At 37.6% G+C, this 18,786-nt stretch overlaps 1 protein-coding gene across 5 annotated transcripts in view; it reads right to left on the bottom strand.

Moving 5' to 3' along the window:
- DST (dystonin) overlaps positions 1–18,786 on the bottom strand; it is a 286,945-nt gene that overhangs the window by 78,117 nt on the left and 190,042 nt on the right. For all 5 annotated transcript variants that reach the window (XM_062489748.1, XM_062489751.1, XM_062489750.1 and 2 more), the window contains 12 exons: positions 17,795–18,064; positions 15,888–16,433; positions 13,276–13,452; positions 10,526–10,649; positions 8,493–8,701; positions 7,907–8,224; positions 7,565–7,731; positions 6,866–7,022; positions 6,523–6,649; positions 4,011–4,070; positions 2,956–3,191; positions 1,196–1,325 (listed from right to left, as the gene is read on the bottom strand). In XM_062489748.1, coding sequence (XP_062345732.1) covers positions 1,196–1,325; positions 2,956–3,191; positions 4,011–4,070; positions 6,523–6,649; positions 6,866–7,022; positions 7,565–7,731; positions 7,907–8,224; positions 8,493–8,701; positions 10,526–10,649; positions 13,276–13,452; positions 15,888–16,433; positions 17,795–18,064 — 2,521 coding nt within the window. The remainder of the gene's footprint in view (positions 1–1,195; positions 1,326–2,955; positions 3,192–4,010; positions 4,071–6,522; positions 6,650–6,865; positions 7,023–7,564; positions 7,732–7,906; positions 8,225–8,492; positions 8,702–10,525; positions 10,650–13,275; positions 13,453–15,887; positions 16,434–17,794; positions 18,065–18,786) is intronic.

Consider the following 18,786-nt stretch of genomic DNA (forward strand, 5'->3'; position numbering starts at 1 on the left):
GCCCGTAAGTTTGCAAGAGTGACCAGAAGCCTGAAATTAGGCTTGAACTCTAAACAGCCCTCTGAAAAAGCCTAATTCCTTCAAATGTCTGTATCATTCATCTAAAAGCACTAATCTAAAACATCTAAACCAGGTATGTAATGATGGCTAATGAGAATACCTCTGCATATAGGTATTTCAAAAGCACTGTGTGAGCTTAGGTTCACACCTCGCCAGCCTATGGTCTTTTCCAACATGGCAAGTGGCTTCCAGAGCAGCCTTTGAGTCTTAGTCGTGTAACTTCCCCCTTCCCCTCTGTGATACTGTCAGTGCTTGCTCAGTCAGCTCTGCTATTTTGCTAATCTCCCTGTCCCTGATTTTCATCCCTGTTTTTTACAGTTCCTTTTGCTTCTTCACACTTCTCTGTTCATTCTGTATTAAGCCCCTTTCAACACTGCTAAAGGCCTGTTGGAGACCTTACCTGCCACTTAAACTTTTCAAAGTTGCACTTACAAGCAGGACAGACTGGAAAAATTCTCAGCTTCAAAATTACTGTTGGTGTAGCAATGGAAATGCTAATCACTGTGAAACAAGATAGGCATACAATGCTCTTGACCTATTATTTATTTAAAATATGACTAGCATAAAAACAATTTTTAAAAGCTCATGACAATTAGGCACTGCAATATCTCAGAATCTATTGGCCAAACATGGAAGTTTTCTTTTTCTTCGTTGGCTTTAAAAAAAAAATTAGCAAAATTTATACAGTTTTAGAAAGGAGCAAAATACCACCAAACCCACAAAATGCCAAAAGCTGCTAGTTCATGGGGAAAATACATGCAGAAGAACACTACCAACAACTGAAACCATTCTCTACATGAAATTAGAATCCTCTTCATTTGTTCTATTTTTTAAAAGTAACAAAATATATATGTTGCTTGAGACTGTCCAGTCAAGTTTTAGCTGCACACCGTTTGAAAAAGAGAAAGGCTCTCAAACAGGGAGTCAAGCTATAGCCTGAGCACTAATACAAATTCAGAGCCCATGGACATCACTGGATTTGCTTCAGAACTACATACGTGCAAATGGAGTTATTGCCACAGAATTTAAATGTAAGAGAAAACAAGCTATGAAAATACACATTAATAAATTTAAAAACTCATAATAAAACAACTTCCAAATCAGTCTGAGCTATAATATAGCTTTATTGAAGTACCTATTTTATCCAGCGTTTGTCTCCACTTAGGTGCCTCAGGAGAGTCAGGGTTCTTCTCCAAGAGCTCTGTAACTTTGTCCTTTAGTTCCTGCACTTTATTTGCACTTTGCTTTAATTCAGTTTCAAAGAGCTGAAAATTCAGGTGATAAAATAAGTAAGAGACTAAAGAAGAATGGTAAAGTTTGCAGTCCATAATACTGAGGTGCCAAATATGAAGATAAAATAATAAATATCTCGACTGTATATACTACTTTTCTGCTATGAGTCTCAATACATGTTATAATGACATGTTACTAGTCAATTTTTCAGAAGAGAGAACCTGACAGATATAAACTATATTAGTAATTACTGTTTAACTTGAACAAGTGACAGAACTAGAAGAATTCAGATAAATAAGATTCACTAGGTCCCATCATATTCACATACACTTGGAATCTACTTGTGTACAGAAGGCAAACTGACTGATACAAGGTATAGCTCACAGCAGAAATAAGCCAGCTAGCTCTGACAGAGAGGAGTGTGGTGTGGCCTCATTTACCTCAGCAGAAGTTCTGCTATCACAGACAGACTATTTGGTGTACGTCCCTTAAACTGATAGTTTAAAGAGAATCAGACTTTTAAGTGTAAAGCTAACTGAAGACTAAGATACTCCTGCAAATCAATTAATGCTGTTCTTGCAGACAGAAGTCAGTGTTTCTTATATGCCTGGCAAAGTGCTCTTATAAGAATGTTCTTAAGTAACAAAGCTTGCCTCATGGAGCTGCCTTTTAATTATCCAAAACCCACAAAATAAACACTGAACAAACTGCACTTGATTCAGCACTTCTAGTAAAAGGTCCAATGCATCAGATGACTCGCTCTGTTTTCCAACTGTTTGTGAATACTTTTCTATTACTACACTGTGGATTAGATGGTCATGATAGCTTTGCACATTCTCTGTTAAGAAAAAAAGCTGGTTCTCTTTCACACTTAGTCTGAATTTTAGGATTGAATGTCATCCAACTCTGAGGAAGTTGGTAACTGGTCAGGTTAATTTTTAAGGGTGACCCGCCAAATATAAAAGAAACTCAGTTAAATCTAATTCTGTCTTTGTTTATATACCATCACAAGCAAGAAAAGAATTTTCCCTATCCATTACATTCCCCTTTATAGACGAACTTTCCATGTGTAAATATTGTCCTTCATTGCTAGGGAAGAATATGTCTCCAATGCTGAAAAAGGACAGAAGCTTACTGCTGATTCAGTGGTTTTCTCATATCAATTATAAAGGGGGAAAGAGGCTGTTGTGTAGCTATATAACTTAACAAGCATGACAGGGCTGTTGAAGAGAAACACTGCCTTGGAAGAGACATAAGCCGCTGCAGCTGCAGAGACCAGGAGGTCTGTGGAGTGTCAGTGAGCCAGCAGCTGCAGAAACAGCTTTTCGACAGATATAGCCCTTCAGACATTACAAGTAATCTATTATATACCTCTAAACCACTAACTTCAAAAAAAGTTTATTGCATAATCAGTATAGCCTCAACTTTTCAAACTGTCCACCAAAATTATTATTTTCTGACCTGCAAAACTCATTCTCTCTGACACAGTGCTCCTTTACTCCACTGACACAGTTTGCCAGATTTGCTCTAAGCCTGACTAATATGCTTAGTAGGATCAGTTAAATACTCTCTGCAACATTAAGCTAGGCTGAGATATCAGTTATTTCATAGCATCTGCCTAATAACTACAAGAAAAAGTATTTGTTTGAAGGCACAAAGTACCTTATGTTGCTCAACTTGGACTTTAACAGCTTCACTATCTGTTGGAGCAGCTTCCCAGTCTGATGCAGTTTTGTCCATTTTTTGCAACCAATGCATCATTGAGGCCGATTCTTCCTGAATATTTTGCATTTTTGAAAGCATATTTTCTAGTTCTGAAATCTTTTCATTCAACAGAACTCCCAAATCTTCATAGCTGTGATTTACATTAGACATAGCTTGTTGAACAGTTGTCAGTTCTGTAAGGAGAGGTGCATGAAGACAATGTTAGAAGTTACAAGCCCTTGAAACAGTACTGAATGTACTCAAACAGTACTGAACAGTACTCTGAGTTACAGTAGCTAAAGTCCCCCAAATAAGAAGTCACTGAATATGTTAGTTATTTCCAATCCACTCTAAATATGGCACCAATACATCTGAATGATCTAACATAAGTTCCTATTTGCAAGAACTTCTTATTTCACAGAAGTCATTATTTCAATACATACAAGTGCACAGACATGTTTCAATCTCTCTACCCATTACTGTTTCAGTATTTTAAGTAACAGTTCCATAACCAACAGTTGAGTAGACTTGGCTGCAGTTCAGGTACTATAAAGTACTTATATAGAAATTCCTCTGCTTCTGTGAAAGAGTTTGTCACAGTGATACAAATGTATATAAAATGGGTGTCTTTGTATACACGTATTTGTGTATATGCATGTTTTGAATGCTGATGGGTGTTAAGGTTTCAATCCCCATTGAAAGGTATTTTTCAAAAGTCATGTCTTATATTAAAATAGCTATCCCCATATACATTTATAAAAGTATACATTGATTCAGAAAACAAGGGCAGATTTTGTTGGTCTTCAAAGGATATAATGAAATAGGTATTGTTATAATTGCTTATAATACCATGCCCTAGTCAATGTAGTTGTCTTCTGTGATGACGATGTAAAATTTCAGTCTAATAATGACTGCTACAATCAAATTTATGTACCACATTTAAAAAATACTTCCATATTTAACAGCAATTTGCAAGCAACATTTCTTTATCACATGCTGAAATTTATACTGACCTTTATTTTTCAAGAAGTCCTGAGTTCCTGGAGCTCCTTCACCATTTAAAATTGTGCCACCTGTGGATCAAAAGACATTAAGCCTCCTGCTTATCTGAGCCTTTTCCCACCAAAACCCCAGCACTTCACTTCCTCTTCAAAACAGCATGATCCATAGCTGTCATTACAACATCAAGAATGAAGCTGCAGTCAGCCAGAACCATAAGTGGTATCACATAGGCAGAGCATGTGCACAGTGGGTGTGGTGTACATGTATGCACTTAGAAGGGTGCACACATGTATGATATATCAGCAGCCCACTGCTCACAGTTCTGTACTAAACAGCTGACCAGGGCCAAAGGTTTATGTCCTAGCTATGAGGCCTGTTCACATCCAGCTTGCTAACATCACTTCCTCTCTCCCAAAGAACCCTGTTCCCTACTGAGAATACTGTTTTACCCAGCTGCGATGGGAATAGCCTGGGAGAGGATAAACTGCAAATGCTGCACCTGAGGAGAGCACTAAACATTAAACTGCAAAAAGGCCCAGAGTGTTTATGGGAGACACCACAACCAAAGGCACTGCTTACTTAGGGCACCTTTACCCACCAGGGAAGTCATTGATATACCATTCCTGGAGGTATTTTAAAAACATGCATATGTGCCACTTGGGGACATGGTTTAGTGCTGGACTTGGCAGTGCTGAGTTAATGTTTGGAGCTCAAGATCTTAAGGATCTTCTCCAACTTAAAAAAGATTCTATGGTTTATGTGCATTGTAACTCTGCACAGAATGCTCTCACAACCAAATAGATTAATCTCTCCCCATTTTGTCATAAGCAAGACTCAAGTATGTGCTCCATGACAGAAACTGCAACGTGGCACTCTTACACCTGAAATCCTTACTGTCACTCAGAGGCACTAATTAACCATAACATCAGAGCCTCTGAAACCAGAACTAATGGGCTTTGTAAAATGGAGTCACACCAAAGAGCAGGGCCACATGATCACAACACTGAAGAGAACTGCAGAGAACTGCAAGGAGAATCACTTCCCTCTCTCCTGCACATACATACTCCCAGAAGAGCAATTAATAAAGGAAGATTAATGGTTGCCTTGGAAAAGTCTGTGCATCCACCCCCCAGTACCAGCTGGACAGTGAGGACCACATTAGTGGCAGCTGGAGGATGGCAAGAGAAAACAAACCAGATAAGAGAAGTCACAGGACCCAGCCAGAGTCCTGTAGCCCTTTTAGCTGGACTCTGGTATTTATAACTGTGATAAAGTACACACAGTACAGCTCTTGTCAAGGAGGGCAAATGTTCTGGAGGATTGGAGGATTGTTCTGGAGGTCTGGAGCATTATAGCTGCTCTTATGTGATAGCTATTTAACTATTTTTTCTATCTGGATGCATAGGAGTAGAAAAGAGGCAGACGAATGAGCCCAAATAGATCATACAAGATTCCAAAGTGTTCTTTGAAAGATTTTTATTTGAAGTTCAAAGAAAATCAAAAAAGAGGCAGCTATTACAAAGAGATATAAGAAAGAAAGTGTTCTGTTTCCACCCAATAGGTATCTTCTGCCAGTTCCCAAACTTGCAGTCATTTGTAGATGACGAATGAGGGCAAACGCACTTGTATTTATTTCCAGACCGAGTCAGTTCAAGAGTTGACTGAAAATGTGCTTATTGCCATTAAAATGCCCAACATCCTTGAACTAGGTCTGGAATGATACTTGGCAGAACTACTGGTTTCTGTAAAACACATTAATATTTAGCACTAGAATTAAAAAAAAACAATGGAAATAGACTTGCTGTCTTTAAATTATCATTACCAGTAGAATTTAGCTGAAGGTCTAGACAGAACACCCATTTTGGCTCAGGCAAATCATGCTGAGACACAAAGTTGATTCCTTTCTGTGCTGTTGTTTCAACTAAAACACATTAGCCTAATCCTAATTATGATACCATATTAGTATTAGTACATTTACCTGGGCTCATTTTTTATATAAACCACCTCCTCATCACCCTTCTAACAAAAACTCCATGACTCTGCAAACCTTTCTGTGTTTGCTTGGTGCCATAGAATAGCTTTTTGGCCATAAAGTAGGTATCTCTGTGCAAGTACATCAGAGTTTGTAAAACAAGGTTTGTATATCTCCTGCTTGCAGATATGATGGATGTGTGAAGCACTGAACACTGATCAGAACAAGTCCTTTTCTCATTCTCAGAAGCTTTCTGGGATGAGGTGAAGGAAACTGTGATCCTGTCATTTTATTCACTATCTGGGAATTGCATAACAACCCCAGGACATGTTAAACTAGAGTAAAACAATGAGACTGTATGCTGAATTACTACAGCAGCTAGACAGTTTAAATAGAATAATAGCAAACAATGGTCAGAAGAGACATGGCTAAATGTTTTCTCCCAAGCCATAATATTCAGAATGCTAATCCAAGGGTGAAAAAATATTAATTTTTGTCTTAAAGATTTTAAAAGTTCTTGGGAGTGTTAGGCTGATTATACAAAAACATACCTGATTTGGCAACTGCTCTCAGTTTTGCAGGAGAAGTCACCGCAGTGATTAAGTTACACAGCAAAGTTCCTCTGCTATTCATTTTCTGCAGTTCAGGTGCCTTTAATGTCCATTCATCTTTTAAATTCTGGTTAAGAAAGATAGTAACTTATTCATTACAAAACTGATTTCAAAGTCAGTACAAAACTGACTACAAAACATACAAAGCAAATGGGAATGTAAATGCAGACTGCGAGCCCCCCAATTCAATTACTGCGACTTACACCTTAAATCTGTATTTCAATATTAGTAATAGATGCCTTATTTCCTTCAGTCAGATTTCACTTCTCCTACAAAGGCTTACCAATGTATCTTCCAAGGGTTTCTTTAACTCCTCTGTATTCAGAGAGGGCTGTGCTGCTGGAATTCGTTCTGTTGTCTCTTTTATCCATTTCTTTAATGATTCTACAAGGAGCTCAAAAGCATCCATTTGTTTCTGACAAGATGATACATCCTCTTCTCTAGACAATTAAAGACAAAGGAATGACAGTATTCCTTCTAATAATTAAACCAACAAATATTATTAATCTAATGTTACTGTTCCTAAATTCAAAGTGGCAGAAAGCTAACTTTATGGATATAAGCAGAATGCGCAAAACCTAGTCTTACTGCAAAGGTAACTTCTATGGAATCTCTTACAATTTCTCCAGCTTTCCTTTGCAGCCTGATGCCAAATAGAACTCTAAAGCAATATACACAAGCAGCAATTTATGTTCTATCACAGAAGGGGAGAAGTAGGGTTTTCTTAAAATTGCCAAGAATCCTGTGGTTGCCACAAAATTTGAAAAATTACATATCTTTATGGCCATTTTAGAGCTTTTGAGCCAGACACACTAACTACAGAGGCATTTTCAAATAGAATCTTTTCCTTCCAAAAAAAACCCCCCTTCCTTACTCTGGTCAACTGCAATAACTTGAGATTGCACACAAAAGGATAGCAGTAAACACAACACTCACTCTGTGTTATTAGCCAAAGTGGAAACACGTTGATTATTCAACTTACTTTTCTTTTATTGTCTCTTCTACCTCTTTGAATTTCTTTGACAAAGCATTTACTTTTTCTAATACCAGTGCTTTATCTCCAGGAAGAGCATGGAATGAAAGTTCTTCAAGGAGCTGCTTCAAAACTCCCAGATCATTCTTGTGTTGTGTCAATTCTACACTAGCTTCCTGCAAAATAGGATTACATTCTTCATATTAGACTTTACAATCACTTGTTCAAAATTAAACTCTTGATTTTAGCTAACCAACCGAAGCTGGGAAAAAGATGCCTTGTTTCTTATTCAATCACGTAGAAGAGTTAGACCAAGAATGTATAACACATACAAATTGAGCACTACAGTACCTGCATGTATTGAGACACTTCACTAACATCCTTCCTTGGTGCCTCCGTCTCACTTAGTGCCCGGTTTTTCTCATCTAGAAATGACTGAAGTTTTGTTGACAGACCTTCAAATAACTCCACTTTAGCCTTCAATTCCTCCATTTTCATAAGCTTCTCTCTATGCTTGTTACTTGCATCAGAAAACCGTCCTGCAAGTTCACTCATTTTTGCTTGCAATGTGGAAGCAGTGGATGGATCTGCTGTTTCCATGAACTTCTTCACTTTTTCATTCATAGTGTTTATGCTGCTTTGGCGACCCGCAATGTCCTGCTCTAGCATCTGAAGCATACAAGAACCACTTTGTATTACTTGCAACTAAACTTTAAGAAGTGAAATTTGTCTACCGTATAAAGCAACAAATCACTACAGCTACCCATCAGTGTAATCTATTTCAGCTACAAAAATACCTATGAGCAGTTTCACTTCACACAACAGTCATATTTAGTAAACGTTTTTAATTCATAAAAGGTGCCAACCTAAGATCTTAATTCTTTCTTGAAATCTGAATTATCAAACAAATGTTTCTTTTTCAAAGAATGCTACTTACAATGCTTTTACTAATAATGTCCTGGATAGCAGCAGAATTCAAAGGCACTTGATCTTGTTCTTTAAGGCTCTTTTCAACTCCTTCCATCCAATCCAGCATTTCATCCAAACCATCCTGCACACTTAGGGATCGTGTCAGAGTTACTTGAAGCTTCTCATTCCTTTCATTCACAGATTTGGATAAATTGTCATATCTTTCCACTATATCATCTGATAAAAAGAAGATATATTTCAAGTTTTTCCTCTAGCCAAACTAAATTCTTAGCTTTTTTCATTAGCACTCACCAGATGAGTCAAAAGTTTCCATGTTAGAATGAAGAAAAGTCAGCTTTAGTCAGTAAAAACATGGAATCAAAGACCAACAACTTCAAACAGAGCCAAGAAACACACCATACAAAGGAAATCAGGGAGTAGCATACAACTGTAGTGCCCAGTGTTAGGAACTGGTTTCCATATAGTTCTAGCTTAAGACAGCTGTTGACTGTTCCCAAGAAATAAAATACCTGAGTATTAAGACAGCTCTTCTACAATTAGGTCTCTTATGTGATTTTGAGATCTGAGAGGTTCTTCCAGATGGTTCTTTGTTAGACGTCTAACACTTTCAAAATAATTTTCTGTAAGTTACAAGCTCCATGTACCTTCCATAGAGTTTTATCACCCACACTCAAAGAGTCAAGCTACAGTTGTTTTATTTTGTTGTTCTGCAAGATATTTATGAGATTCTGTGAAGAGATAGCTGGGTGATACACAGAGAGCATCTTCAAACTTCAGACAGTGGTGAATGTCATGCTGTGCTACTTCTCACAATTAAAAGGAAAGATTATTAGGTGTAGGTGGTAAGATTTTGGTAGTGGTAAGGGTTTGTTAGTGACAAGTTTTTTTTGGCTCATGTGGCAGCAGGTCAAGGGTTGCCCCATGGAAGACACAGATGGCTCCAGCCAACTCCAGCTGACCCATCACAGGATACAGCTGAGCTCCTCAGCCAAACTGGGGGTGCCACTGGAAAAATGTATTTAAGAAAAGGGAAACCACTGCATGGGACTGAGAAATGAGGGAAAAGAAAGTATGAAAACAGCCCTGCAGACACGAAGGTCAGAGAAGAAAGAGAGAGAAGAGATGGTCCAGGTGCTGGAGCAGAGAAAAAGGCTTCCCCTGAAACCTGTGGAGGATGGAGGAGCAGGTAACCACAGTGCAGCACTAGAGGACCCATGCGAGAGGAGGTGGATATTTCCTGAAGGAAATGCAGCCTCCATCCACTGGAACAATATTAGCCTGAAAGATCTCAGCCTGTGGTAAGGTCCCTCACCAGAGCAGGGGAAATGTGTGGGGAGGAAGCAGCAGCAGAGAAATTACAGACTGACCACAAGCATCCATTTCCCATCCACACTGCACTGTTTGGCAGGGAGAAAGGGGGACTAGTTAGGAAGGAAGGAGTGATGGTAGGTCTGGAAAAAAAGAGTGGGGTGTAGGATAGCGTTGCTGTAATTTGTCCTTGTTTCACATTTCCTAAATCTGTTTTATTTGGCAGTAAATGCAAGTTAATTTTTGCCAAGTCAAGTCTACCCCGTCTTTATCTCAACCCATGGTCTACTATCTTAATTATTACCCCATCCACTTGAGCAAGGGGAGTGAGAGAGAAGGTGGGTGGGCATCTGGCAACCTGACAAAGTCATAGACAATTTCTTAAAGTTAGAAGGAAGCAATTCCTAAGTTAAGCAAACGTCAAATAACTGCCTGTAAACAGGTTCCTTGGAGTCATGTTTCTCTGAAGAATTTATGATCCTCAACAAATCGCTATGTCTGCTTGGCAATCCCTATTTCTGTAAAAAGAAAAAAAATTACAATGGAAAGCATAGGGATCCATGTAGGAGAGAGACCAACAATAAAATTACTGTGTTGTAATGACTTGAGACTCAACAAAACATGGACTTGAACAGTGACATAAGAATGTGTAAGCTCTGTAATTTTTCACTTCCAGAACCTGCATGCAGACACAAGTGATAAAAGAGGTCTTAAGAAAAGCAAATATTTTACCCAGTGTTTTCTGAATCTCATCTTTGTCTGGTGCCAACTCTCCCCTTGTGTCCAGTAACACTTCAGCAGCCTTCTTCAGTTTTTCTACAGCAATTTGGTGGTTAGACACTTGTCCCTGAAGAACCTGTAAAATTCCACTATTATCAGTTATGCTTTTCAGTACAGTTGATATTTACATAAGTAAGACTTGAGATATGTCACAGAACCTAAACTTACTGCTGGGAATAAACGAATTCAATTTGTGACCTCTCCTTAAGAAGAATCCTGACCGGTGGTTATGGCTGCTGTTAGCCTTCTGGCCCTTGTTTTAGTTCATTCACCATCTTTTATACCTTATGTTTTAGAATGCTTAACTGACCCAAATTATGTCTTGCATGTAACTTCAAATGTGTCTTTCGATTAATTGTTTCTAAAGCCCCTTTGTACAGACTATTATAAACACATTTTTCAATTCAGCATCTAGGAACAATTCAGAGGGAAAAGCAAATGATCAACAGCAGCAGTTACACATTCACCGGCAGTGGTATTAACAAAGGATCAGGCTGATATTGTAGCACAAACAGGAACAGCTTGAAACAAGATGAATTTACCTTCACAGTCAGGAGCCCCTGAAGCCATGTGGCTGAATTTTGCCTAGGTTTGTCCATCTAACCAAGGAACACATGTTCAGAGACTAGCCCAGCCATGATTTTCTCCAGAGTCAACAAAGACAGTAAGGCTGGATCAACTTCTAGTGGCTTTATCTCTCTAGTGTGTAAGTACTTTAGGGTAAATAATCTTTAAATTATTTCAGGCCTCTGTTTTGATTCACTTGAACCTTATACAAGTCCAAAATGAAGGGACATCTCATTTATTTTTGGATATTCATTGATACTCAATGAATATATTAATCAAAAGGTAATCCCATGTGCTCTGTCAGCACAAAGTCTTGTCAGTGCATTCAGCATTGGTACCCAGAACATAAAACTGTGCCAGGGCACAGTACATCATCTTGCTGACCCATTTGACACAATGAGTCTCCAAGAGATCTGAAAAGGCTTAGGCTAGTACTTGTGCAGAAAAAAAGGATGGGGGGAAAAAAAAAATAAAAAATAAAGAGATCTACCAGAAAACCTTGTATGCTAACAGAAGGCAAGCAAGCTGGTGCCAGAGGCAGTGAAGAATATCCTGAAGAACAGTTAATCCCCATAAAAAGATTAGACCTCACCATGCTGCCAAGGTCTGTGTCTAGCTGGATTATCAGCTGCATGTGTTGGCTACAAGGGACAGCTTTAACTTGCAACACCTGACTTCCTCAAAATACTCTTTGTTTTGCTTTCATTAATTGGCTTGCTTTCTTCAGACTCCTGTTTTTTCTCTTCCTTTCAATCTTTTGACATTTTGTACCCTCTCCCTTCTTCCCTGCTCATAGTCATTGCGTGCTCTTTTGTTTGGCAAGTAATCCATGTGGACATTTCATAAAAAGAACCCTAGTACTCACTCCTTTTGTATTATGTCCATGAAAATTTGCATTATAGAGAATATAATTCATTTTGGCATAAGGAACAAAAAGTTTAAATGAAGCTTCAAATTATAATTGGTTTTATTCCTACTCTTCTTGTGCTTGGAAGCACAAATGTACCTAAAGATTCACTTGTTAGGAGTTCACAATTTACACTTCTGATTTTGTTCTCTTAAACATGGCTGTGAGTTGTCTCCTTCTGCTGTCATGCACAAAAGTGCTTGACATTTCCAGTGGCAAATTTGAAAGACATCACAGATAAAGGTAACTACTGCTCAGGCTGATATGAGGAAAATGGTTAAAACATGTACTTTCCAAAAGCCATTCACTATCATTTTTCACTAGTAAATGTGTGTGACCTGCACTGATAATTCCCTGAGCACAGACAAAACAGTGAGGAAGTGCTTGACCATTAGTCTTGCACACTAAAAAACAAATAATCTTGCATTTTATTTATAGTACAGGTGATTTAATGTGTTTATGAAATATAACAGGCAGTTCAAAGATGACAGACTGAATGAAACTTCATGTAACTCACCATATACTTGAGTTCCTAAAGCCTTCTCCAAACCTACACTTTATACAGGTATCCAGATTTTTACCTTCACAAACTCTATCACTAACTCGTCTTGATTTTACTACGAATTACATAAAGTAATGAGTTACATCCTCAGTGGCAAAAAGAAATAAAAAATACTGTTTTTCTGTGCAACACAAATTACACTAAATTAACTCTCTTCAGGGTATATAGCACTGGGTGAAACTGAAACAGGCAGACAGACTACTCACATCTCAATGTTCACCTGGTATGATCACTTTCATGATGAAGTAACACACAGATGTGAACAGGAAAAAAAAAAACCCAAACCAAGTCACAGGCAACAATCAAATGGACTTCTCTATCTGGAACCCTATCCAAGCCTTATTCTGATAGGAAACCATCATCACTAAATCCTTTCTTAGTTCAAAAACTTTCCAGATTTCACCCTATCATGTGCTAAGTGATAGAAAACACATCTTGCTTTCACTACTACTAATGGCATCTTGGTACCCCATTTTTTTTTTCACCCGTTGCTTTTCAGATATTACTCTGCACAGCAAATTTCAGAACCACAGAAGCTGTATGCCCACATGCAAGGCAAGATTTTGGCCTGCAGCCATTTGAATTGTATTAGATCATCCTGTTTTTCAGACAAAAAAAGCAGTTCCTTTTAGGACAAAAGTGCTGCTGCATTTTGAAGCTTTTCACCTTAGTTTCTTCAAGTTGTCTTTGGAGATTTTTGGGATCCACTGCAATTGGCTCTGATAGTTGTTTGTTCACAGCTATTTCAGAGGCCTGGAGACCTGACAAAAGTCCTGATGAGGCATCTTCATAATGCTGGTATTTATCCACCAGGTCTTTAAGGTTATTTCCAAGGATACTACACTAAAAGAGTAAAAAGAAACAAGAAAATACACAGGCATTAAACTATATGCTACATTTCATACCAATCTCCAAGTTATACATTCCTTCCTGTAATACCGCATCATTTTTTCCTGGAATCATTTCACTGTCTAACTGATTTCTGAACTGAGACACGACAGCTGAACAGGCTATGCAGGTCTTATCAGTTTGTGCTCCTAAAGGGTCATTTAGGATTAAATCACTGATGCAGGTGAGAAACCGGAATCTTACTTGCTGTACTAGAAGAGGAGAAATTTCTGGAATAATTTTTGGTTCACCGATATAAAGATTCTTTATCAGAACTCTAGCACCAAAATTGTAGAAAGCAAGTGGAAAGTAGAAATGTAGAAAGCCACTGGAAGCTAGAATTTTTTTTAAGCAGAAGAGATATGTATCTTCATTAAAATACGAACAGTGGAGTACTGTTTTCATAACTACCTTACCTGCATAGTGAATCCAAAGTGATATGGTTCAGTATTGTACATATGCTTCGTTTTATTCACTTAAAAATGTCATCTGAACAAGATCCTATTAGTCCTATATGTTAGCATGCCCCAAAATGTTTACAGTAAATTGTCACATTAAAAAGTCAGTGAAACTCTTTCAGACTTTCTGGAGATGGTTTCACAAGCAAAATCTGATTGTATCAAGTCATAATATTTATAAACAGTTACATTAAATATTTATATTCTGAACCTTCCAGATACTGTATTGCAATATTTACAAACAGTACTTGGTCTCCATCTGGTGGGCAGACATAGAACATACTTATTTATAGAACTAGTTAACCAAGAACTGACTTTAGGATTCCTTCAACATAAAAGCCTATAAAAACATGTCTCACACATGGGCACATACATATATATAAAAGTAAAAGCAATCTAAGTGTTTATTAAAAGCAAGAAACTTTTACAAACGGCAAAAAAGGTTACTATCAATTAATTTACAACTTGAAAAATCTCACTTAATTGTGGATGGATGATCTCACTTTTTAGAATTCTATCCTTAAAGACACAAAAGGCCTACTTTGTTCTGCATATTTATTGCCAAATATTTAAATCATGTATGTTACTACCCTGCTAAATGTATATATGGAAAGGATAGAATTTGGAAAATTAACAAACCAAACTGCTGGCATGGGATTTTATGTGCATAAAAACAACTCTCCGATAATTTTGCAATGAAATCTTTACATTCTCACTCAAAATAATTCAATAAACCAACTGGAGGAAATCTAACATGTCAATAGAATTTTCAATTTAGCTTCCCTGTTCATACCAGTTAAGCAGGAAAAGAAAAATGTGCTTCTGTAAATGAACAGCTGCCTTGACAAAACAAGAAAATAAGTTTTACATTGCTTTTTTAACCATGCAATCAAATGCAAATCTTTATAGAATTTGCATTCCTGAGCATGAAAACCTTAAAGAGATAAAAATTTCCATACAAAGATGGCCACTGTTGCAAGACCAACACTGTACCTGTGGACACTGAAGCTCTACTAAGGAGTTTGAACTTATGATCTTAGAAAAATATGAAGTAGCACAGTCAAAGACTACTGACAGAAACCCTCTCTTCAATGATTCAATTAATACTTATCTCAAAAGTTTACAGTACTGGAGTATTATCAATATTTAACAACGCTTGGTTTTTTGAAAACAGCTGGAACTTTTTGGGATGTGAGACTAGTTAGTGATTGTCTGTCTAGTTCTATGAGGTAGATTCCATATGTGAACCTGGCACAGAGTACTAGATTATCTTCTCTCTCTATAGTACATGGAGGATTTTGCACTGCTAATTACTCATTAGCTAGACACTAATCTGATATTGTTAAGAATAAAATGTTTACTTGGCAGAGCAGTGGAAAATAATTGCTGTCCTTAAATCACTAAGTTCTTTCATGCCTAGTGCTGACAACAAAGCTCACATTGGGATGAACTATTTCAGGATACAAATTAACATTAAAACTTTACCTGCTATTTTTGGCATAGTCTCTCTCTTTTTACATTCATTTTGTTAGTAGGGAGCCAAGTAAATAAACAGCTGTGGGAAATACTGCAAGTAACATAAAGTAACATTATACATCTGAAAATATTACAATTTCTTTCCAACCTAGAACATTACTCAAGGCATGCTGAGCTGCCACAATCTCAGAGGATGTTTAAGGCTGGAAAGAACAATGAAGAACTCTGGTCTCATTTCTTCCTTATAACACAAAGTAGAAAGTATCATCCATTCAAACCTTTACCAGTCTGACACTTGACTGAAGGAGATCCTCTAGAAAAGCATCTTGTTCTGTTATGTGACTTTGAGAAACAAAGAGTTTACAACTTCTCACTGTGTTTGTTTCATCAACTAGTCTACACAAATTGCTAAATCAATTACAGTAGTCATTCCTATTCAATATAAATAAAACTTACCTTAGTATAGAGAGATTTGAAGCGATCTGAAGCTCTATCCAGTTTATTTTGTACTTCAGCATATGTAGCTGAAGTATCAATACCATCTTTGTCAATCTTCACACCATCTCTTTTGCTACATGACCTTGCAGCATCCAAAACTCTTTGTCCAGAAATTGTAATATAGCGTAAGTCACCCTTGTGAGATATAACATCTTCTGAAAAACTCTTCTGCCTTTTCAGTTTGATCATAATACCACTGAAGTCAGAAGCCCCTGCCTCCAAATTGTCAAGTTCTTGTTCTGCCTGCTGCAGCCACGTTTCAAATTCACTATAGTCTGCATCAAATTTCTCCAATTCTTCCCTTAGAGAATGGGTCAATTTCATTTTTCGTTCAGATTCAGCCAAAGCAGTCTCATACTGAGCCTTCAGCTCTTTCATGTTCCTTTGCATCTTGTCTTTTTCTTCAGGGCTAAGGTAGTGCCCTTGTTTCTCAAGCAGTGCCTGAGCAGACTGAGTTGCTACTATGATAGCCTGCTGCTGTGAAATAATTTTCTCATGTTGAGCCTACAAATAAGAGAATAAATTACAACCCATACCTTCTTACATGCTTCCTTAAAAAAGGACAAGTAAAACAAAGACCATCAAAATGATAAAAGGCTTTTTTAATTTTATTTTTTTTAATCATAAACCCCACATTTTTTCAGTCATTTAAGTGAAAGTGTGACTCTTGGTCATCATATTTCTCTGCATTTAAAAAAAATTTACAAAACATTCAATGGTAATTTTTGCCAGATATACAGGCCATGACCATATGGTTCAAGTACCATTGCAACTCAGCAGTACCTGGAAGTATATACCACATAAACATTTTCCCCTGTACTTCCAAAACACAACTCTGTAGAGCAAAACTAGACATTATCAATCTCTTTAACTCTTTTCCTAACAAAATTAATTTGCTTATTACTTAGCATTTATGGTAGTGTACTAGTCCAAGAGCTACTACTATATTCCAAATGAAAAACAGATTTCAAATATATTCTTTCAAGAAATTATTCATACTTGTAGGTCTCCCATGAAAAATAGCTATGTAAAATAAACAGTATGTTTTTTTTCCATGAGTACAGTGGCCAATTATTGTGAAGAAATTAACTGCCAAAAAGTAGAAGTAAAAATATCATGTACACAAAACCCAGTAATCCTGGGTTTTTTAGGTTGCTTTTGGTGTGTGTGTTTTTGGGTTTTTTTTTAATAAAAAAGGAAATCCAAAGTACTACCAGCTACAAGCATAATAACTTTCTTTAAGGTGTTAATCAACTCCCACCTAGAGGTTTTTGGTTTCTCAGCTGCAAGTCAGCAAACACCATAAAACTGAACTCTTACCACTTTAAATTCTTCTGACTTACCAGGAAAATTTAAAACGCTGCCCTGTAATTTTATGTAACTCACTGTTCTGAAGCCTTCAAACACTGCTTTGCCCTTGTGTTAAGTTGTAGGAAATGCAAACTATGATTTCAGTAAACTATTATTATCAGTATTCACAGGGAATTAAAAGGGGATGAACCATCTGGGTATCACAAAGGTTATGGAAAAAGTCACATAAAGGGTATGAATTTATATTGCTACTTTTTGTATTTTATGTGCCTGTGTCAATTTCTCACTACAAAAAATAATAGACTCACCACAAAGATTTTTTCATTTACCTTGCAGAATGTATCCTTTCTCTTATTTTGCAGGAGACAATTATAGTAACAGCAAAAAAGTGACAAATATGCAATACATTTTAACTATTGAAATTCCTACCACTGTGTATTATTATCTTCCTAGTGCTTGCTCCAAAGCCTATGACAGACAGGATGAGCTCAAGTTCACTTATGTTGAGTAAGGAGTGATACACCTAAATGTTGAATAAAACCAGTAAACAATACCTTGACTTTCTGATACTGCTGGTTCAGATTATCATCTATGCTTTTTACTAGTCCATCCACCTGAGTTTCAATGTCTTGCTGAATTTCAAGCAGATTACCATTGACATCATCCTCCTCTCCTTCCAAAACTTCTTCAAAGTGTGTTCCATTCTGTTCTATCACTTGCTTAAATTTCCGGCCATGCTCTGCTTCTTTATCCACATTTGATAACCAATCCAAAAGATTTTCTATTGTATTTTTACTTTCTTCCAGCTGTTCCATGGCTGCAACCTACATTGAAATTTCACAGTTTCAATTTAGAAATCTTCTTTAGAGATCACAAAATATCAAATAAACATACAAATAAACCATTCAAAATAATTAAAATCAAAGAAAATTTTTGATTAGTATAGAGGTTGCTGTTTATTTTATAAAAGAATAAACCAATAGTTTATTTATTACCCAACTGAATTATAATATTAACCTCTCCACAGTTTGTCAGTACGCATTGGGTTTGCTTGGCCAGGTTTTGGAATCGGGGGGCTGCAGGGGTGGCTCCTCTGGGAAGCTGCCAGAAGCTTCCTCTATGTCCAACAGACCCAATGCCAATGGGCTCCAGCATGGACCCATCATCACTTGCTAAGGCTAAGCAAAAGCATTAAAAACAACAGCCTGAAGAGAGGGGTGAGAACATGTGAGAGGAGCAGCCCTGCAGACACCAAGGTGAGTGCAGAAGGAGGGGCAGGAGATGCTCCAGGTGCCAGAGCTGAGATTCCCCTGCAGCCCCTGGTGCAGCCCATGGTGAGGCAGCTGTGCCCCTGCAGCCCATGGAGGGCCTTGGGGATGCAGAGATCCACCTGCAGCCCCATGAAGACCTCACTCTAGAGCACAAGGATAACCAAAGGAAGCTGTGACCCTGTGGGAAGCCCACACTCAAGCAGGCTTGTGGCACAACTTGTGACCCCATGGGGTCATTCCACACTGGAACAGTGTGCCTGAAGGACTGCACCCCA

The sequence above is a fragment of the Cinclus cinclus genome, chromosome 3 (genome assembly GCF_963662255.1).
Source record: "Cinclus cinclus chromosome 3, bCinCin1.1, whole genome shotgun sequence".
Lineage (NCBI taxonomy): Eukaryota > Metazoa > Chordata > Aves > Passeriformes > Cinclidae > Cinclus > Cinclus cinclus.